Genomic DNA, 22,741 nt, shown 5'->3' on the forward strand with positions numbered 1-22,741 from the left:
TCCTAATCAAAAAAATCCCCTCTCTGTCCTACTTCGAGGAAGAGTCATTCCTCGAGGAATACTGCAAATTTAGGCCTTCTAAATGAACAAACTTGATTTAAAAACGTGGTACTTTTAACCTGAATTCAGTCCTCAGGTTAAAAAAAGATTTGACAAAAGATGTGAATTTTTACATAAGCAGAGGCTACTTTAACCAGACACCACCTTGGGCTGTGGACATAACCTTCTAACTTTTTATTCCATCAAGTAAATCCAGGTCTGACTAATTTGGGGAAATTCTTTAGAATACCACGTGACTCGGCTAAGTGTCAGCTCGCTCCTGAGAATCAGCATTAGCATGTTCCCAAGGCCTGGAAGTGGGTGTCCTGCAGTTGGTTTGTACCTTGGATTGTTCTTCTCTCATCATTAGCTTCAGAAAAGGCCAGAGATGGGACAAGGAAATGGTTCCAGTGGTTCAATTTAGATGTACATGTTGTAATTCCAAGCAGAGGACTAAAAGAGCCAAGAAAACAACTGACATTCTTAAAATGGTAGCATGTGCTGGGATCTGGGCTGGGAGCTTGACACACATGGTACTGTTAATACTCTCAACAACCCTGGAGAAGAGCCACTATCGTGCCCATTTCACAGATGTGGAAACTAAGTTTCCAAGAGGACATATAACTTTCCCAAGTTCACCCAGCTAGAGAGTGGGACAAGCAAGCATTTGTTTCTACCTTATATCACCTCACAGCACCAAATGCTTACAGTCAGTGAGGAATTTTCTATGAATTAAACTACATATGCTAACACCCAACTGAGAAATCTACTCAGTGTTAAGAGAAAGGACCACATGCCCAGAGCAGCTTCTGACCTTAAAGTGAACTGACCAATCTTTTTTAGCTGCAGAAATAGCATTACTATCCTCCTGAAATAGGAACCAGCTCTGAGCTAGTGGAGACAGCCTCCCTCAAAGATGTCCTCGGCTTCAGCAGGCTGCTCTGGCCTTCCTGCCCTGCAACCTAGCCAGCTTCCTTCCCTGGCACCCAGGTCCTTGGACCTTTCCTCTCCTGTTCTCAAAAGAGAAAGAGACCTTTGTCATTAATAACCCCTGTGTGTTGTGACATCAGTTAATGTATCTCCTCTCTCAGTGGTATTTGTGTTTACAAATGTCTCTCTGAGAAAAGGAATGTAAGAATTACCAAGAGGAATTACGAGAGTTTAGCGTCAGGATCCTGAAAACCTCCTCAAACCCCTGATATGCCATCACCTGGTCTCTTGTACGTGCTACAACAAAACACCCACATTCTTTCAAACAACAATGAGAAAAGTAATACAGACCCACAGCTCTTTCTTCTCTAATGGAAAAATCTGAAAACCAAAAGTTTTTGTTGTTGTTAGGTTCAACATAAATGCATTTGGTAGCTAAACCTGACATGAAAGGTATGAATCATTTTGTAGGCTTTATTTATGTGGTTTAGTGTGAATATTCATATTTTTGCTACAGAAGTAATGCCTGTGATCGTGGAGCTTCCTGAGACTCTTCTGGAGGTGTTACATAATAAAAATATCCTGATTTCCACCATACATGTGGCCCCAGGCTTTTCAGGAGAGGTTGGGAGGGCCAATACTGACAGTCACAGTGGTGGTCCCAGCCGTCACTGTGTGAGTATTCAAATTCAGAGACCACACTGAACCAACAGCAAGAGAATGCTAAAGGATCACAAATCTTTGACTAGAAAATAGTTTATAAAATACCCCCAAAGCATCTCTTCAGTCCCTAGCCCTTTGGTTGGAATCTGAAGACCCAGGGTACCAGGTGTTTAGGTACGAAAGCAAGAGCTGATTCTTCAGAAATTTCCCATATTACAGCGAGCTGCTGAGGGAGATGATGAAACACTCCCTGGGCAGCATGACAAAAGCAACATCCATATGCTGTGCTTGGGGTGGAGACTGAATTAAAGAGAGAAACGCATGGGCAGAGTCAGGAATACGAAGTAGAAATACTCCATTTCCTAGTTCAAGAATTAGACTAGCTCCTAACTTACAGTGGCTCAATTATCCTGAGCACCTCTTCTCACTGAGGGTAGAAATGCAGAGGGGGCAGGGAGACGGGGTCGTCTTATACTAAGATTCAACAGGCAGATAAAATGACGATCATTAATAAGGTGATGCTAAACTCCAAATACCTCTCTCCTCCGTGTACTCGTTCCTTTCTTTGTGTGAAGGTTTTTTTTTTTTTTTTACAGCCAAGAATACTGTAGTGACATCATCCATAGTAAATGTAGCTTCTAATCCCATGGGCAAAATGCATCCCTGCCCAGCATGGAGTATTTTTGTAAAGTAAAATCCCAAATGTGATAAACCATCTCTCAGCCTCCTAGTAAACAGAGGCTTACCATCATTTTTTCCCTCACACTGATTTAAAATAGTGATGTGTCCCCCATAGACACTAGGTGCTACCTTGGGGAGGAGGCATGTGTCAGTTTTGTGACTGATCACCAGGTACCCTTACCTTGTCCGTGGACTTCTGACACTTGCACAGCTCGTCTCTCAAGGGCAGCCTCCTTTCTCTCAAGTCCAGTACTGTGAAAGCCAATTTGCTCGGATGGTGGCTGGCTGTCCCATGGGTCAGCATCTAGATGAAAATGAAAGAGTCAATGATTTTTAGAATTGTTCAGTTCGTTAGCTGGTCTTCATTAGCCAGCTATCTAGTAAGGTATAGACAATGTCACGTGACTGACATTTACTCAATACCTACAATGTGCAGAGCACATAGCTACTACTTAATCGTCATAGTAACTCTGGGATAGTTATTATTAAGTCTATTTTACAGACAAGAAAACTGAGGCTAAGAATGGGGGCAGAGAGGACCCTATGTCCCCAGGTGCCAGTTTGTGGGTGCACCAGGAAGATGCTCGCCTGGGCAAATTCTACCACAGCAGCAATAGACTGTAGGCAGAAAGAGCAAAAACGATTATATTGCACTTGGGCACCATCTATCCTCACTACCTCATGACGATGTAGCCACTTCATCAAAGTCTTACTGCTTTTAGGTAAAGGGCTGAAATTTAACCTAGATCTATTTGACTTGAAAGCTCAGATTCAAAGTAAATAAACCAGCTATTGAGCACATAGGAGCAGCCATATGACCAAGTACAAAAACCAGCTTACATTAGGCTGGAGAGAAGGAGAGGGTACTCCTGCCAGAGAGGACCTAGAGCAGAAGGTAAGAGGCCTGAGTTCAAACGATGACTGACTCTAAATATGTAACTAATTGTAGGTCATGTTAAGCTCTTTGAGTCTCAGTCTTTTCTTCTAGAGAAGGAATATTTTAACTAGTTCCTGCATGGGGTGGTGTTCAGCACAAAGTCAATGACAGGGCCCATGACCTTCTGCCCAAAGAGATGAAAGACTGAGTAGGTACACAGCCATATCTGAATGACTCTGCCTCCAGACCCCAACACTGAGCCCACTCATCCTGAATGATGGTCCCATAGCTTTCCTCTTCACGCAAGCAGGTAGCGGCCGGCCACCCAAGTTAACAGCATACTTCCTATGGTCCCAGGGAGTTGGCAGTCTCTATACAAACACTAAAAGCAATGGTCTGAATTGATTTCTGCTGAAGTCACTCAGTGAAGTCAGTCTGCTCAGAATGACACTAAAAGCTGGCTCAAGTAATCCGTTAATGTCTCCATCTGCTACACAATGATCTCAGCTTGGAGGAGGAGAGGCCCTCTAGCCTTCCCAGAGAACATTGGCTTATTCCTCAGAAGACAACTGAGTTGAACTAATTCTGTGAGCTTGAAATGTTAACACAATTGGTCTGTGTGTTCCTCTGCATGCCAGTATCCAAGAATCTCAAGAAAACACGACCAGTTGGGTCATTTTAATCTTACTGCTCTCCAACCATTCTTGCTACGGTAGGACACGAGTAATAAATTATCTAAAAGAAACAGAATATAGGCAGACTCTAATGAAGATTTCCTATAAATCTCAACTAATGCATTTCTCATTCAGACCTGACACATGTCCATTCTGAATTTCTACTCCTTCTGGACCATGGCTACAACTAATAGCTCTGAAAAATTCAATGGATTTGCGGTTTAGGAAAAATGGGCTATGAGGGGAGGAGGAAGAGGAAACAGATTTGCTATAACGTCAGAAATCTCTAGGGAGAAAATAATAAAGATCCATTTCAAGACCTAGATTTTTTCCTACCACGTCTCTACGACTGTTGTAATGTGGATAGGGAAGAAGTCTCCTTACTTCATAGTTATAAGCATGTAATGGTAGAAAACCAGAAGCCTGTTTCAATTTCGATTCAAAGGAGCCACTGTTTTAAGAGTCTTGGGTCTCTAGTGGGAGTCTTCAGAAATGGAGATGGATCCAAGCTTGGCTATTTAATAGATGTGTGACTAAATAACTTAATTAGATGTTCTGATCCTCAGTTTCCTCACCTGTGAAACAGGCATAATCTTACTTTGCAGAACTCAACAGAAAAAAATACAGGCAAGGTTTAATCAAGATTTTCTGTAACTCCCAGCTAACTCTTTTCTAATTCAGACTTTACAAGTGTTCATTCTTGAAACTCCCACAGTGCTTCTGAAAGACAGCAAATACTGAACTTTTGATATGTGACAATTACTGATAATCTGTGTGTGTGTGTGTGTGTGTGTGTGTGTGTGTGTGTGTGTGATTCATTTATTTTGGCTTAAATCTTAAGTTTGGAGCTTCTAGTAGCTAAGTAGAAGAAGCAGACTTTAAAAATAGGATTGAATTGAGAACATAGTAGTAAGTGCTCAGTAGATATACTTAATTAACAAGTGAGTGAATAAACAAAAGAGGTACTAATGGACTTGTTTCTATACTTCGGTGGTGCTGGAGAAGAAATCCACACACGGGCCCTCCTTTGATGATGTCCACTGAGCAAATGCAGCCGCTGGAGCTCTCAGAAGACAGACTGGACAAGCTTGACCCTCGTTGTGGCCACTTAGGTAAATGCTCCAGTGCGAATGTCAAGGGTGAAAGTCAGAAAGGGGGCATCCCTGCCATTCAGTTTGCAAACAAGTCAGAGGGAGGCCCCCTGAAACCTGATAGTTTGTGACTTTTGATGACAGCCAACACCAGATGGATGGGCAAATAGCCATGGGTCTGTGGGGTCTGCCACGTAAATATTAGCTGAAGCACTGTAGAGAAGTTCATTAGAATTAAAAAAAGAGGGGAAAGGCATTGTCCTCTTTTTTGGGTCTGACAGAGTCCCAGGCAGAGCATTTTTGAGGCAATAAATGGAATGTGACACTATAGCTTGTTTCCAGTCCTTCCCGGCACACTTACACCCCACGTGCAGCGCCAATAAAATATTTCAAATATCTCTCTTTGCCTATCAAGACAGAATTTTAAATAGCCTTTTTCTGCTTTATTGTCAATCTGTTTCCTTTCCAGAACTGACTTTTTGCATAACATTTGTAATGAAAATACCAGAAACATTTCTGCCTCTACCCATTTCTAAAAATGAGACACTCAGACTTTTGATGGGTGGGCCTTTTGCATATTCATAGCCTTTGTTTATGCCTCGCTTGGTTATGACTCCCCTTGCCTCTCCCCTCTCCCCATTTACCATCAAGATATTTTATAGTCAGGATTTCTCCAAACATGGGAGAAAAGGCAATTGAAGTAAAAGTCAAAATTGAAGGAAATGTCTTGCTCTTTGTACGGTGCCCTGAATCGCTTCTTGGGGTTGAACGGTGACGCATGGCTGGTGCATAGCCAGCCTGTACTTCCAGAGACCCCACAGCTGGGCAGCACTCGTTCTGAGCCACTTTAATTCATTCAACAAATGTCTATGGTATGGATAATATGGGGGGAAATGAACTGTGCTCTGTGGTAATACATTTTTAAAATTACATTTTCCGCCCGGCATTAAGATACATAGACTCAAGAGCCTGGGTTTAATCCTGATGCCATAACCTGACAGCAGTGGAATCTTCAGCCTTCTAAACCTCAGTCCTCACATCTGCAAGTTAGGGATATCTGTACCTTTCCTCGTGGGCATGGTGTGAGAACTAAATGAGATAATATATTCAGGATGGTGTGAATATTTAACGTCTGGTAGAACACAGGCATTGACGAATCAGAAAAGGTGTTGGTCCATCCCACACACTAAAATGAGGTGAAATCACCTAGCACATAAGTAGTACTCAATAAAGTCCCCTTCTCATCTCCTTTTTTTGCATGCATGTAAACATAAAATCATATAGTCCAATGCCTTACACATAGTACAATTTCAATCAATGCTTATTAAATTGAAATGATTGGATGAAATTATTAAAATCTCCCAGATAAAAGGAAATATTTATCACTATTAAATATGGCTGAAGAATGATGCTGTTTGATTTTTTGGTTATGTATTATGATCTTCTGATGAGGCAGGCATAATGATAGTTACTAAATAGTTCTGATAGTTGGTTCCTCACATGTATTGGGTTTTCTAAAACAAAGGATCATCCAGATATAACGTCCAATAGACCATAAGTAACTTGGAGGCAAGGTCCATTTCTTACTTTTCTTTTTAGTCCTAGCTCAATGCTGGCATATACAGTAGAGGTTTAATCAATGTTTGTTGAATAAATAAATGAATGAATGACACAGGTTATGTCTAGACCCACAAAAGTGAAGTGAAAAGGTCTGGCACATTTAATCCACAATATTTTTAAAAAAGTGACCTGAATATTTTCATAAACAAAAGAAAGAGAAAGAGAGGAAAAACAAAAGGGAGGAAGGAAAAAAGGAAGGAAGGAAGGAATGGAGGGAGGGAGGGATTAAAAAAATCCAATTACTCTCTGAATTTCCCCAACATCATTCATAGTTGTAAATCTAGCTGGACAGTATCCAGGCCATAGTGAGTTTCCAGAGAGACAAATAGCTTCCCTGCCTTGCACCTTCTTTGAATCCTAACGGGATAGCTCCTTATCCATAATCTGTTTGAGTTCATTCATTCAAGCATACATTCAACAAATATTTATTCATTGTCGCTAAGGAGATAAAATACAAGACACCTGTCATAAAAGAGGGCCAAGAAGATATGCATAAGTAATCATTAGATCACCCTTTAAAGGTGTTAACATGAGTAAAAATGCTGTGGATACTTAGAAACTGAGAAAGGACACCCAGGACTCGGGTTAATAAGAAAAGACAATGATGGGGTGGGAGTGGGAGGGTTTGACTTTCCTCTGAGCCTTGGGGAAAGTATTGGGGGTAAGCAATGGCTAGAGTGAACATTTTTTAAGGGTATGAAATATATCAAATGTATCAAATGCTTTACCATCCTTAACAAATTTAGTTCTCTCTCTCTCTCCCTTTCTCTCTTCTCTCTCTCACACACACACACACATTTAATATTATCCTCACCTTAAAATTTGAGAGAATATTAAAGTTCCTAGAAATTAAGCCCTCCCCCCAAAAAAAAGGGGAAAAAAAAGAAATTATGGCCCAAGTTCTCAGAACTAACAAGAAACTGAGTCAGGATTTGAACTTAGATCAGTCTAACTCTACTTATTTATCCATTCAGCAAGCATTTATTGGTGGGAGAGGCAATTAAGAATAAAATTATCAAAAGGATATATAATCTTTAATCTCCAAGAAGGCTCTATCTAGAGCAGGAGATAAATCATTATGGAATGAACAAATGCTAGAACAGTGACAGAGGAGCTCAAAGGACAGCAACATAAACCAAAGCACCGAGGAGTAAAATGGAACAGAGAGAATACTTTAATGGGCAAGGGGTGATCGGATCGAATTAATTACATACAATGACATCTGATGGACATGATGTAGAATCGAGGCTTCAAAAGCTCTGGTGAGGGCTTCCCTGGCGGCGCAGTGGTTGAGAGTCCGCCTGCCGATGCAGGGGACACGGGTTCGTGCCCCGGTCCGGGAAGATCCCACATGCCGCGGAGCGGCTGGGCCCGTGAGCCATGGCCACTGAGCCTGCGCGTCCGGAGCCTGTGCTCCGCAACGTGGGAGGCCACAACAGTGAGAGGCCCGCGTACCGCAAAAAAAAAAAAAAAAAAAAAAAAGAAAATCTCTGGTGAGGTAATGCAGGGGACTGAGGAAAATAAAGAGATGAATAAGAAGACGCGAGGACCTGGGGTTAGGATGGGCAAATAGGAGAATTGCAAAGCCAGGGGGCAGGGTAAAGACCAATGCTGATATACACACTACTATATATAAAATAGATAATCAACAAGGACCTACTGTATAGCACAGGGAACTCTACTCACTACTCTGTAATAACCTATATGGGGAAAGAATCTGAAAAAGAATAGATATATGTATATGTATAACTGAATCACTTTGCTGGACACCTGAAACTAACACAACATTGTAAATCAACTATACTCCAATATAAAATAAAAATTTTTTAGAAAGAGCAGTGCTGAAGTGTAAGTGTGAATCACTGGTGTGACTTGGCCAGTCATAGAAATGAAGGCAGTGAGGAACAGACTGAGAACCCAACTACAAGACCAAGGAGGGCATAAGGCGCCGTACCGGCCCTTGGGCTCTCCAAAGAGAATAAGGCTTGAGCAAAGGAAATTGGGAAGGAGCATTTGACACCTGTTCTCCCATCAGAAATGTAACTTAAACCCACTCTGTGCCTTGCTTAACTATATTTTAAAATTCCTCTTTGCCTTGATTATCCATCCCATTTAAGCTCTCTCCATTTGGAATTTTACAGAATTCTAGTTTTATTACATGATTTATGCATGTAAAGTCCGCTGTAGAAGAGGCCACAATAAATAAATACTTTTCTTTTTCAGACCAAACGACTTCTACTCCTATCATCAGGTATAATTGGAATCCAACCAGTCCATGACAGAACACTTATGTAATATTCTTTTTTTCTTTGCGTCTTGTCAAAATCAGATGACCTTTCAGACCAGTTTATTAAGGACTGTGAGCTCAAAAAGAAGCCAAGAAAAGGGAAAAATGTACAAGTCACCCTGAATGTTGAGTCAGACCAGAAAAAACCAAGGAGAAAAGATACACCGGCCCTGCACATCCCACCTTTCATACCAGGTAACGGACGGTGAGGTCAGTTTGCACATCTGTAAAAGGGAACTACTCGCCTCTAGATCACATTGGTCTTACAATTTTTTCCTTAAATATTTGGATGTTTTTAAATCATTGTTGCAATCTCTACATTTGTCTTAGTTACGATAAGGCCAGCCATTATAACATATATATATATACCATATATATATATATGGTCCAAAATATTAGTGGATAACACAATACAGGTTTACTTTTCCCTCATTAGTGGAAGTTGGGGATGGGGGAGGCAGGCTGTGCTTCAAACAGTTCCGCAGGGACTTGAGTCAATGGACATCAACACTACACGGCTTCTAAAGTCACTGTAGGCATCCAGCAGGCCCAGGGCAGACAGAGTGGAGGACTGGCAAGCCTGCAAGTGGCACACACACTTCCTTCCGTCACAACCCTCACCCGACTGCAAGGGAGGCAGAGAAATGCAGCCCAGCTGTGTGCCCAGAAGAGCGAAACAGTCTGGTGAACAGCTAACACGTCTCTATAACAACCCTGCGTGTGGCATGTGACACTCTCTTGTTTCCAAACGTTTTGTTTTGTCTTATTTCCTTTACCCCTTCCCTCCAGGCCATTTATTTAGTGTCCTCTCTATTCACAACCCACTCAGGGGAATACAAAACAAATAGAACACAGAGCATTCTGAAAAGGAACTTTCTTTCAGTTTTATAAGAAATAAGAGAAACACATAAACAGCTAAAATATACAGCAAGAAGTAACATCATAACGGAGGTCCTCAGATAAGGACCCTGGGAACTCAGTGTGGGCAGTGAATTGTGGACAGTTTTATAGAGGAGGTTGTTTTTAGAGAGTTTTCTCCATTCTACAGATGGAGAGAACTTTCACGCGTAGAAGAGAGAAGAGTAGGCAGGTAGGTGGAAGTAGAGGACTAATTAAGCCAGTGAAGAGTGTAGCCCGTGGCTTACGGAACAGCAAAGGCCCCATCGCTCTAATGCGGGTGGACTTTGACAGCAGACAGACCTGGGCTCCATTCCTCAGGCACATGTCTTTGCCTCACTTTCCTCAGCGAGTGGATGGTGGTAGTAATATTAAATTGCTCAGGGTTTTGTGAGGCTAAAATGAAAGCAGACATGTAAAATCCTTTGCACAAATGATGTTCTCTAGTGTAGCCTCAATAAATACTAATTCTTATTTTAAAGAAACTGCTTTTATTAAGATGTTTGAAAAGATCTGCTGACTACCATCACCAGGTGTATGTGCAAATATAGATGCATGTATTTGACCCTGTTTCTCCCTCTGTTCCCCTAATTATGCAGGTGTGCTTTCAGAACATTTAATTAAAAGATACGATGTCCAAGAGAGACATCCAAAAGGCAAAATGAGTCCAGCTCTTCATAACACTGACCTGGAACAGAAAAAGCCACGGAGAAAAGACACACCTGCCCTGCACGTGTCCCCCTTTGCAGCAGGTAAAAGAGCTGGTGCACGGCATTTTCAGGGGGTGATGGAAACAGGTCAACAGGCTTAACATCTGGACGTGCCAGAGGCACGGCCTTTGTCCTGGCCCAGCAATCTGTGTCTCAAAGAAGGGCCCAGGGGAGGAACAGCATTTACTGCTGCCTTTCAGGCTTACCTTCATTGGCCGCTCCCCTGGGGCTGACTTGGAGCTGGGTGATGATCAGAGCATAACTCATGCTTCAGCAGAACTGGTCGAATTCATTGAGCCAATGAACTAGAAATGTCAGTGGGTCCTTGAAAAGAGTTTAAATACCCTCCTCCCCAGTCTTCCAGGAATCTTGCATTCTATGGCTGACAGCTGAGTCTCCCAAGACACCTGGATATATTTACCAAATCCTCAAAAGAAGAGAAAGAGAGAGCGAAAGGGAGAGAAAGAGAGCTGCAGAAATAATGATAGCTCTCTTAATATGTGTCAAATCAAACCAAAAAATCTTGCTGAACTATGTGCACAACCCCACGTTACAGGGCAGGGCAGTCAGCGTGTGAGGTATAGCCTTGTCCCTGAGAATTTTATGTACAAGTTGGGGAGAAAGACATACACAATCACGGTTAGAGTATAAGACGGAGTGCGTGTTTGTTTTATATAGTAGTTGGGGGTGGGAGAATGGCAGAAGAGAAAATATGCTAATGTTTATTGAAACCCTACTTAACGTTAGCTCCTGAGTTTACATGTCTTGTGGATTTTCAAAAATCAACTGAATAACACAGTAACTATTATCTCCCTTTACAGATAAAGAAATTGAGAGAGAATTTAAGTAACTTAGCTACTCTAAAGTCTTCTGTTGATGAAACTGATGGATGGATGGCTGATTGGCTAATTGATGGTGGGATGATTAGAACGATTGATGAATGGGTCAAATTATGCTCACGTTCAAACACTGTTACATGACAGAGCTGGGGCTGCTGTCCAGGTCTGTCTCATCTGTGAGCAGTTTTTCATTGCACCATGCTATGGTTTGGACTGGTAGCATTTTAGCAATCCAGAAGGGACACTTGGGAGGAGATGAGATTTAGTCATTATTATAAAACTGTATTTTCCCATTATTGCATCTAATAACAAAATTGAAAAACGGCTCAGAACACATCATGGAAAGACAGTCAGGGGAGCAGACAGGGTTACTGACCTCTGAGAAGAGCCAGGCAAGGAGGAATGGAGCATGAGGAAGCACTTGTCTGGAGAAATGGACCAAGGACCAGTTGGGAGGGTCTGAACCAGCCTCGGCCATGTTTCTCATAGGTTACATGCATCCCTACTTATACTGATCCTTCAACCCATCACACATTTCCTCCAAGCTCTGCCTCTGTCCAAATTCTAGTCACCTTTTAAGACTCAGCCAGCTTAAAGTCTCTGCCAACAGACCCCTCCAAGGCCAAATGCATATTTTTTATTCTGAACTAACTCTGTATTAGAGCTGGGCATGCAAATACCAAGACTTTGCCCTCTCTTTTAGTATTATCCTTATTGTTTTTGTTGCTGTTGTTGTAGTTGTTATTTAAATTGACTTACATCAAAGACTTTTTCGATGAAGTCATGAGAATTGGCCTGGGATTGCCCTGCGTTGCTGGTATTCACCTTGATATCTGGTCCAGTCCCTCCTCTATAGCCGTGCTCAATAAGTATCTGTTCATTAGATATTCCATTCGGCAATCATGATTTAGCAGTTTCAAGTTCTCCATTAGGAGACTGATTATTTTATGCTCATTCTTGTATTTGTTTTTGTTGAAGTCCTTCTAGGGGAAGACTTAGTAGAGGAACAAAAATACTGACGGTCAGAGAGTTACCTTAGTACACAGCACTGAACATGGGCTTTGGAATCAGACAGGTGTAGGTTTGGTCTCTGGTTCTGCTCCATTCTAGCTTTGTGACCTTGGGAAACAGACCATAAGGGCCTCCTTCATTTCATCCATCTCTGAAAGGAGAACCATAAAATCTGTCTCTCAAGGTTGTTAACACAATTAAATAAAGTATATAAAGCACCTGGCACAGTTCCTGGCTTGTTGAAAGTCCTCAATAAATGTTAGTTCACCTCTATCTCTTTTCAAACTTATATTCTTTTCTTTTTTTTAACATCTTTATTGGAGTATAATTGCTTTACAGTAGTGTATTAGTTTCTGCTTTATAACAAAGTGAATCAGCTATACATATACATATATCCCCATATCTCCTCCCTCTTGCATCTCGCTCCCACCCTCCCTATCCCACCCCTCTAGGTGGTCACAAAGCACCGAGCTGATCTCCCTGTGCTATGAGGCTGCTTCCCACTAGCTATCTATTTTACGCTTGGTAGTGTATATATGTCCATGCCACTCTCTCACTTTGTCCCAGCTTACCCTTCCCCCTCCCCGTGTCCTCAAGAACCTTATATTCTTTGAGATAAGTTAAATCATTTCTAAAGGTGAGAATTTTTCTAGTCACAGTGTTTTACCTCTCCATAGAACCCTGCTGATTCAAGGAACTTCCTAAACTGTTAAGCTCTATTTCTCTGGGAATAGAGGCTGCTTACGTCCCAATATCGACATCCTAAGAGTGCTGCTTCCCGGACAAATAAAAAATGTTTATCAAACAGTGCAAAGTACACAAGAGTTGGAGCAGTGGCCTGTATACATTATGGGATTCATTGAATCAGCAAATCTTTGGGTTGCAAGTATTTGCAATTATAGATAGTGTTCTATGATTCTAGCTTTCATTAGCATATTAGCTGAAGTACTTTATTTTTGAAGAGCCTTTTAGTATCTAAAGATTTGGCAGTAATCGAAATGCTAGTTAGGCTGATAAGAATGGAGCCTTCAGCAGAGGTTCAGAGAGACACACTGATTCTAATAAGGGTCTTGAGAGGAACTCACGGGAAAATGCACTCTGGAGACATCTCCTCTCATTAGCCCTTGGCAAGTGAAGGCTGGACAGGGATTCACTCTCTTCTTTAAATCTCTAGCTAGCTACCTTCATTCCCTGAGGTTAATGAGCTTCTCTGACAGCTTCCAACCATCGGACAACTCCTCTGAGCAGTGAGGAGTCATCTCGGGCTTCCTTGCCAGCCCAAGCTTTGCTCTCAATGTGACCCACAGTTGCCAGGGCCAAGGAACTGCAGGGCAGGGAGAACTGGTCTGGGATTGGTCAGATCTGCGTAGCCGAGACCTGCTGAAGAGGAAGCGAAGTCTTCAGTTGAGGTTTGTGGCAAAAGGAACTGGAGAAAGTAATGAATAATGAGGCTTGCAAGCATTGAAGAGAAACTTCCTGAAAAATTGGCCTGTGACCTGTGAACACTTGGAGGTCAAAGCTCAATATGGTACTTGTAGAAAGGAGCCTGATGTGTCCTTTGAAAGTGACACCTCTTCTGTCCTGCCGGGAATAGAGCGCTCTCTCTGGTGTGGTTTACCAGGAGGGGTGGTGTCTTAGCTCTGGCTGCCTTAGATCTGCACACATCTGTAATGCAGGTGACTGGCTTTAGATGGTGCTCTGGCGGGGATCATGGCCTAAAACAGCTTGCTGCAAGGCTAATTGACCCTTTAGAGACCTTGGACTAACAGCTTTGGCCTTAAAAACACATCAAGCTCTAAGAAGCAACCAGGTGCCCTAAACTCTTCTACATAGAGAGGGAAAGGGAAAGAAGTGACATTTTTCTAAATCCCTACTACATTCCAAGTCCCGTGCTAGACGTTAGGATAGCCTTTGAGAATCTCATATTTTGGTAAGGAGACGATGTCTTGTCCAATGATTCCTACAACGTGTCAAGTACTTTAACAGAGGTTCATGTAAGGTGTGATTGAAGCATAAAAGAATGTTGGGCTAAATCTATCTTGGCGGGATCACCCCCCGTGGGAGATAGAAATTATGTTTCCTCCTGTTTTACAGGCGAATAAACTGAGGCTCAGACAGGTTAAGTGACCTGCTCCAAGTTCAGTGGCCAATGAAGGGAAAGCTTTCTGGCTCTAGAGCACATTTCTCCAATAATACACCTCCGCTTATACAGGAAAATGTGAGGATCAAGACTGGGTTAAATCAGATAGACTAGCGTTTGTTAAATCTCGTTCATCTTCGAATGACCAAAGGCAATGATATGAAGCGTCAAGGATAAGCACACAATGACGACATATAGATGCTACTGATTTAAGCCTCATCCTAAGCAATGATATCCATGAAATCAGGATTTTGATAAACTACCATATATTTTTAAATTATAAGACATTAAAATGAATGCTTGATTATACTAATGCTTAATTATACTAATATAATAGTATACTATTATTATATATTATATATATAATATATATTATTGTATATATATTATATTATATACTATTATATAATAGTATAATAGTATACTAATATACTAGTTCACCTCCGCTTGAAAGTATCTCCTGTGTCGCTATGGAAACCTAGCCCACTTTGGGAAGGGCTGACCTTGATGATTTAACAGCCTCCTCCCTTCCCTGAAATCCCAGGATTTTTTTTTTTTTTTCTTGGCCCAGATACTTGTACAACTAGGTGTCAAGGATGCTTAAAATAACCAGAAAGTTGACTAGGATCTGGGAATTTAAAGGCTCCTGTCCACCTTGAATCCACCCAAATTTGGTGCAATGTGAAGAAATATCAAGGAAGGAAGGATGGTATGCTTGGGGGCTCAGCATCGCTAACTCTGTGTTCTTCGATCAAGATAGCCTTAATTCTAAATTAAAATCCAAACCTCTGTGCAACTGGTATAAGAGAAAATATCTCCCACTCTGCTTCATAAGTGATTTATGCAAAAGCCTTATTTTCAGCCAGACTCTTGAAATTGTTTTTCTCCTCCAATAAATATCAGCTAATTGGTAAAGAACCCATATGAACCAACGAGGGACTGAATCAAAGGAATAGTCATTAAGCTCAACACATAGTATTCGTCAATTTGCTACTGTTGAATGGACTCCCGCGTTGTAGAAAGGCCTCTTGGGGTGCACAGCTTTCCTCCCTCAAGTTTAGATCTTTATGAAATGCTTCATGAACAGAAAGGTCTCTGATTCTGAGAAGGGTGGGGAGTGATTCAAGGCAGAGGTGGGTAAACAAGGCTGACTGACTGGAGTGGGATGACAGAAACCATGGAGGACTGGCCCTGAATCACAGCTCCCTTTCCTTTTATTAAAACAACCGATTTCACAATTCACAGGATAAGCAGAACCGTCCAGACCTCCTTGGATAGTTTTTTCTGGGCTGATCAGTCCAGAAAATGGTGCTCAGGCTTCTGAATTCCACCAACTAGTAAACTTTTAAAAACAAGATATTGTGAGCCTAACATAGGGATAGCAACTTCGACTTTTTCCTAGTAAGGATACTGACAAAACAACCATCTAACACCCCTAAAATTTCATAGAAGAAAGGATATTTTAATCCCCAAGATAAGAAAAAGAATCATCTCAAAATAAAGGACAGAATTGTAGCCATATAGCTGTATGAAAAAAATTCACTGCATTTTCCTTATTTTCTCGTTTTGTTCTAAACCACATAAAATTTATCATCTACCAGCACTGACATTCAGCATGTTCAGAGTCGCAGCTCAATATTTTCCCAGATGTTAGTAAAATATGTTTAGTTTGACTTCATGAGGCTTACCAGTTCTTTTCAAAGGGAAAATAAACTAGCAAATTGTGAAAGGAAAGGAAGAACTAAGTTGCTCACGGCTGTAGCACTGTGCTCAGAATTATTACATACTTCTCATTTAGTTGTCACAATAACCCTTTATATAAATATTAATGCCCTCATTTTACATACAAGAAAACTTAGGTCTGAAGGTGCTATCTGGCCCAACAGAGATTAAGTGAGTGGCAGACTGGGTCCAAAGCAGTTAGACTCCAAAATCCATATGCTTCCATCCTACTGCTGTAAGCTTAAATGTAGAATGTAGAGAAGGGGGTGAGAGTTGCCTCTGACACCTAGGTTGAGCATCTCTTATAATCATAACGGTGTTCTCACTGAGCCACAGCTCCTCTGGGAAGGCCAAATAAGGCCCCTCAGTTCCCTCTCTCTCTGTTGGCACCTTTAGCTTTGCAGACATTAAAACGTTTCTGCGTTGCCATGCTCCTGTGTACTGTCTATGCTGTAAGGTCGTCTAATATTTTAATTAGAGGCACTTAATTGCAGATCTGTGCTTTGTTTTGCAGGTGTGACACTGCTCAGGGACGAGAGACCCAAAGTGATCATGGAAGATGATGAAAAAGATGGTGACAAAGAGCTATTTAAAGATATTTCCCCTAAGACCACCTGTAAATAGGTTAGATTGGTTCCCTATGGCAACCTAGAAAAAATAGACTTGTTTCTGCTCTCATTTTGTCATAGTCCGCCTTTAAGATCCAGACACATTTTCCCCAGGAGGCATACTATACCGGATTGCCAGTCACCTCTCCGTCTTCCTCTTCTTTTTTGAATCTGGTTTCTATTCCCACTTCTTGAATTTTCATTTTCTGATGCAGTGGAAAGGAAGCAGATCATCCTAACTTGGGAGATAACAGGGAAAGCTTTAGTGCTCAGCTTCTGGATCCATTCGTGGAGCAAAGAGCATGGATAACGTGGGGCTCCCTGTTGCCAGTTAGGGAAATGAGAATGTTTGGGTTCTAACTCACTGATTGCTTTGGACAACATGGTCTTTTATCTCTTTTATCCTTTCTTAAGAGTCCAAGTGTCTCTTGTGACATACCTAAGTAAGACCCTTGTAACTGATACCCTAAAAGCGAATATGTGAGCTGGGGGAGTCAACCCGACCAACCATGCCTGGACTGAAAACACCACAGGTAGAGGGTGCTGGTCTATCTGGGAAGCTTAGCAATATACCCTATTTATTTTTTAAAATGTTTCTTAACTATGTTGTCCTGAAATTTTGTGAGTTGTGTCACAAATGACCATTACTAATGATAGGTATAATACCGATGTTTGTGACGAATTTACTTTTTAAAAACTTAATTAAGATCAATGGAAGGCCATTCCTCTACTTTTAGCAATCTCGCTTATTTAGACCCCCATATGCTTTCATGGATGTGAGGGAAAGATGTGACATTAGCTAGTGAGCAGGAGTCTGTGTACGACCCTTGCCCCAGCCTGCCGTCTGTGAGTGCCATGAGAAGGTTTTGCACGAGGGCCTCATCTATCAGGTGATGGACATGGGGAAAAACGAAAGCTGTCGTTCAAAGGTATAAAGGTGGATATTCAAACAGATCCTGCCTAAGTGATAATTTGGAAGCTCTGTATACACCCTGACTCCAATAGTTTGTTAATCCCTTCTGTCTTTCTGTCCTTCTCACAAATGTGGAAAAGATACAGGACCCTGCTAGTAATAAAGATGCTTCTGGTAATAAGACGCATCGCTATGTCTGGGTTCATTTCTCCTAAAAATACCCTATTTTACACTTATAAATACCCTATATTACACGTATAAAGAGAAGAGGTTGCAAAAGAGACTCAAGGACTGTTTTGTTTGTTTTTGACCCACAGAGGTTTAAAAATGTTTGAATCAACATTAATATTTAATAATCTAGTCAGGAGAATTTACATAAAATCCTAGATTTCCAGATTCTCTTGAGAAACCATCTCAAGGTCTGGCAACCTGAGCCTGATTTAGAAGCGTGGCGACCATCAGCGGGCACTGAGTACCAGATGCCCTTTTAGGAGAAATATGCATTCTCCAGCGCTCCATCTGCCCCCCCCCCCCCCCCCCCGGCGTATTTCACCCACTGACTTCACCCTCCAGCCTTCACGTTGGAGTTTGGAACCTCTGTTGAAGACCCATACTTTGCGTCCCTAATGATCTCTCCCTCTTTGATCCCACTCCACTTTTCCTAGTGGTGGCCCCAATCACAGCTTTGGGAAGAGGGGAGAAGGATTGTGGCCAGGCTGCTGGTTGAAGCCTAAGTGGTGAAATTGGCCACCATAAAGTCTTTAAGAAGCCAAATGCAATTACACGTATGTGGGAAATAGGATTACCTCACCACCAAGGGATGCTTAGTAAGAAAACACAGATGAACTCTCATTCTATCAGCTTTGCCGTACAAGCGTGGTGTACCTGCAGCCATGCCCACTGGTTGTTCTCAATAAACTCGCAGGTGCTCAGAAAAGCTCTCCTCATTTCTGATTCCTGGGGTGGGGTGGAGAGTAGACGGGCTGTTGAAGAGACAAAGGTCTCGGGTTCTTGCCCCAACTGTGCAACACTGAGCAAGTCCCTGGATTTCTCTGAGTCTGTTTCTTTATCTTGAAAATGAGGTTAGTAATCCCCACCTTGCCTTCACAGTCTGAGAATTAAATGAGATAATATAAAGCAAAGGGTGTAGTAAGCTTAAAAGCCTTGTTCGTCTGTAACAGGATTATTTTAAGACATTTTCAGAGTGAGGACTGTCCCTTTTCTATTGCCAAATCCCCATTGCCTGGGTATTAAATCAGTAGCAATTATGTGGAATTGAATCAGAGCCTCTGAAGAAATACTTCAAGTAGGGAGTCACTTGCATAGCCTTAACTGAAAGACCAGCCCTCCTCTTTCCAGGAAGATGGTCTTTGTAATTCTCCCAGCCTCAAAGAAGCACTCACAGAAATGGTGAGGGACAAAGCCAGTCAGAATATCTAACCAACGCTGGATGTCACTGGGCGATTTGGATTGAAGCCAAACCTCCCTCACCTCCCTTGATGCATGTAGCCCTTTTCTAGGCAGGTAAATTAGACATTTAATGATTAGGATTACATTCGGATTAAAGTAGTTTTCAATACATTGTGAATAACTTCCCTCCAACTAAATAATCATCATATTAAGAAACTAAAGAGCATTACATGGTAGTCCATTCAGAAAGAAGGCCCCAACTAAAGGCATCCCAACAGAACTGGCAAATCGGTTGGCCATCTGTTCATTCTGATGGCATCTACCCCAAGCCCAGGCTGCCTGAGAAGAGGAGGCGCTAGACATGAGACTCTTAGCTGCACGTAGCACTGGTGGCTTCATTTAAATCCAGATCCTCCTTAAAAGCTGCTGCCTGAGATCACACCGCCAGCTTCTAATGCTTAATTATCACCTGGAGAGGCCGGAGCCGGCGCTGGGAAAGGACTCAAGCAGCGTTTCCTTTTAAATGCAATTAAATGAATTGCAGGCCTCCCAAGCCTGTGTTGTCCACATTGTTTTCTTAAAACAAGGATAGACTTAGATGACATGTGGTTGTGAAAATAGGTTGATCGAGCACTTCCTTTTCCTAGTTACATGATGGATTGTGTAGACTCTCTGTCATCTTGTGTAAATGAGACTCCCTTGTCACTTGTAATTTCTAAGTGTGGAAGACTTACTCAGAAAACTCCCCAAGGCAGTGAATGAATGCAGAGAAAATAGATGGACTGAAAATCTCCTCCTCCTGGTCTCCTGGACACGGGATTGCCTTTGAACTGGCCTTAAGGTATCATCTTCACAGAAGTTCAGAACACAATAATGACCGTAATTCCTGACTCCCAAAAATCAGGGCAGGAGACTCTCCCCAGATAAGTGTATTTACAGGGAAAACAATGCAATATTTGAAATGTGGTCTGCCCTGGAAAAATCCAAGAATCAGTTTATTTTTCTCAAGAAGAAAGGATAGGTATTTCCTAACCTACAGTAGCAGGTCCTTCCAACAACGTGGGACTCCTCGTCTTCAGGAGACTTGCTGAGAAGAAGCAGCAGAAAATGGAAGATAACTGAGCTCCTCTGAACCAACGTCACTCTTCCCATCTGGCGCCAAATGGGAATTTTGAGAGTTGCATAAAAACAGCTAACCACGGATCCTCACATCCTTACGATTATGTGTTAGTGCTCCAGAAAAACAATATTTATCCATCAAATCATGTATAATCTATATTTAAAATGTATTGTTTAATCACTACTTAAATTATGCCCTTCATGAAAAGAACAGCATGCTCTCAGCCCTTGCATTTGTTCAATCCTTTTCCTCTATCGCCTCGTTTGATCCTCGAAAGCAATTGTAAGAAAACTAAATAGCCAAGGAAACTGACTTGGAGGAGAAGCCAGGATGGAAACTCAGGCCTCCGAACTCATGAGTGCTGTGATCCTGGCAGCTGGGTGTGGAGGAATGACCGCTGTGTACAACCTTCTGCAGCTCCTAGCTGCTGGGCACCCAGGGTAGTTCCTACCGGCTTGTCACGGGTCCTGGGATCGCCTTAGGGGGAAAGTGTCTGAAACATCCTCTGGTAGAGTCAAGGTTGTGCCCCTCCTGGGGTTATATAACTAGAGCCTTTATACCAAACTGACCCTCAGTTACCAGCACGGGGCCGCCAAAGAGCAGCAGCGATACAGACAAAGTCAGGTTAAGAGACAGGAGTTTGAAAGGTGTGTGAAACCTGGAGACGGGGTGGGGAGCATGTGGGATTGGGGAGAGGTTGAGCCCAGTGGTAGATCCAGGTTCTGGAATCTTGAATATCTGGGTGCTTTTCTTCTGCAATTTCTTTAGCAACTTACCAGAAATATTTTCTGATGGCTCCCTGGCTTTCCCTCCTCCCCGAACACTCTGTGGTTCCCAACTACCCCCAGAACTCAGGAGGGCACATGCTAGTGAGGGGCCCTGGAGTTTAAGCTTTATTAACTCCTTGATAAATCTGTCCCTAGCAGGCAAGAGACAGCTGTCTGCCCGTACTATGAGTCTCAGCAAGTCTGGCCACCTGTTTCCTTCACCCTTTTTTGCAGTGTTTCTCAAACAGTATATATTCACCACACAATTTCATTAACCAGATTTTTTAGCAGGATGATTGCTGGAATTAAAAGGTGAATATTAATAACATAAGAGTATGTTTCAGGAAATTCAAAAAAGAAGACTTCCCAGAGTTCTTGTAGGGTTGACGAGGTTGTCCTTCAATGCTGAGTGACGATACAGCTCTTTACTGCCCTGGTCAATGCTATTATAATTTCTTGGTATTGAGTTCTCACTTGTCCTGGGAAACATAGCTCTTTCCTTGATCCCTCCATCCTTTCCTCAGCAGCACGTTACCTTCCCTCCCCATCCCACTGCATGACCACATGGCTCTGTGTTCCATCTGAAAGGCAGTAGCTGGAACAAGAATGAATCCCACACGTTCATTGAAATGAGCCATCACACATAGGAAGGTTTGAGGCATATCAGCCAATACCCATTGCTCTAAGGCTTCTACCCAGAAAGAAAACAAGTACCATGGCCAATCCCGCTCCTCCCTAAGCCCCTTAATCCCATAGGAAAGCTCCTTGCTTCCATTACCCAGTGTTTGGGGGATCCTTTTGTTGAAGGGAAATCATACTGAAAAGGCTAGTATGTAGAACACATCAAATCTGAAGAACCGAGTGGGAGTACAGTAGGAAGCCCCATGGTCACCCCTTCCTTCCCTCTTCCTCCCATCACCTCCTTTGGTGGCCTTTAAGGAAACACTAGGACTTTGCCAGGCAGGGTCAGAAGCCCTGTAACTAGATAATTAAGGAGGCCAAGCATTCCTTCAGCTGCCTCCAGCATGAGAGGCCTCCGTTCACACTCAGCCCCAAGTTTCCCGTGTCCAGTGGGATGAGGGTTTTCATTGTGTGGGTAATGTATGGGTTTTAATATGCACGTTTGCAAGCTCCGTCTTTGATATACCCTGTGCATTTCTGAATAGGCCCAACATCCCTGGCGATTCCTCAGTCTGAGCAGAAGCCAAATCTGCAGTCGCTCTCCTACAGAGCAAAGCAAAAAGCCAGCAATAAGAAAACTAAATAGCAAATCAACAGGGTGTAGTTCTTGAACAAATGCACATTCATAATTTGTAATTGTGTAGTTATAAATCCCCTCCTAGGGCTTTGCTCTAATGACCCAGAACAGAAAGGAAGCCTTTATTTTCTTCTGCATTTGGGTATTTGGTGACAGAGCAAAGTACATTTGCCAACAGTACAAATATTTATATTTTTTTAGTAGTTTAAAAGCATTATTTCAGGTGTAGTGGAGTTCCAGAGAATCAATGCCTGATTTGACCAAACCCTGCCTCTGACAAAAATTCCTATCAGTCTATGAGATATTAATCTTAGTGAGAAAAGAGTATTCTTGGTTTCTCCCAAGAGGTTTAAAGACACAGGCTCCACCACCAAATCCCCAGTAGAATGCTTGTATGTGTATCTGAGTGTACACATATAAGTCTCAACCCCAAATGTTCTTTCCAACCAAAGCCAAGCACACGATGGCTTGTCAAGAGGCAGAA

General features: G+C 42.2%; 1 protein-coding gene across 1 annotated transcript; it reads left to right on the forward strand.

The window, feature by feature from the left end:
- Window positions 1–4,894: 4,894 nt before the first annotated feature.
- Window positions 4,895–16,805, forward strand: PPP1R17 (protein phosphatase 1 regulatory subunit 17). Its single transcript, XM_004314052.2, has 4 exons — window positions 4,895–4,976; window positions 8,905–9,057; window positions 10,359–10,511; window positions 16,696–16,805. Exons 1-4 carry the CDS (start codon window positions 4,895–4,897, stop codon window positions 16,803–16,805), a joined length of 498 nt encoding a protein of 165 aa, XP_004314100.2.
- Window positions 16,806–22,741: the final 5,936 nt, after the last annotated feature.

Source organism: Tursiops truncatus, chromosome 9 (assembly GCF_011762595.2).
Source record: "Tursiops truncatus isolate mTurTru1 chromosome 9, mTurTru1.mat.Y, whole genome shotgun sequence".
In the NCBI taxonomy this organism is placed as follows: domain Eukaryota; kingdom Metazoa; phylum Chordata; class Mammalia; order Artiodactyla; family Delphinidae; genus Tursiops; species Tursiops truncatus.

What these genes read in the sequence shown, in the direction of transcription:
- PPP1R17 (XM_004314052.2), top strand. Translation starts at nt 4,895, where the DNA reads ATGATGTCCACTGAGCAAATGCAGCCGCTGGAGCTCTCAGAAGACAGA. An exon ending in CCCTCGTTGTGGCCACTTAG is followed by an intron (nt 4,977 to 8,904) that starts GTAAATGCTCCA and finishes TGTCAAAATCAG; the next exon opens with ATGACCTTTCAGACCAGTTT. An exon ending in CATCCCACCTTTCATACCAG is followed by an intron (nt 9,058 to 10,358) that starts GTAACGGACGGT and finishes CTAATTATGCAG; the next exon opens with GTGTGCTTTCAGAACATTTA.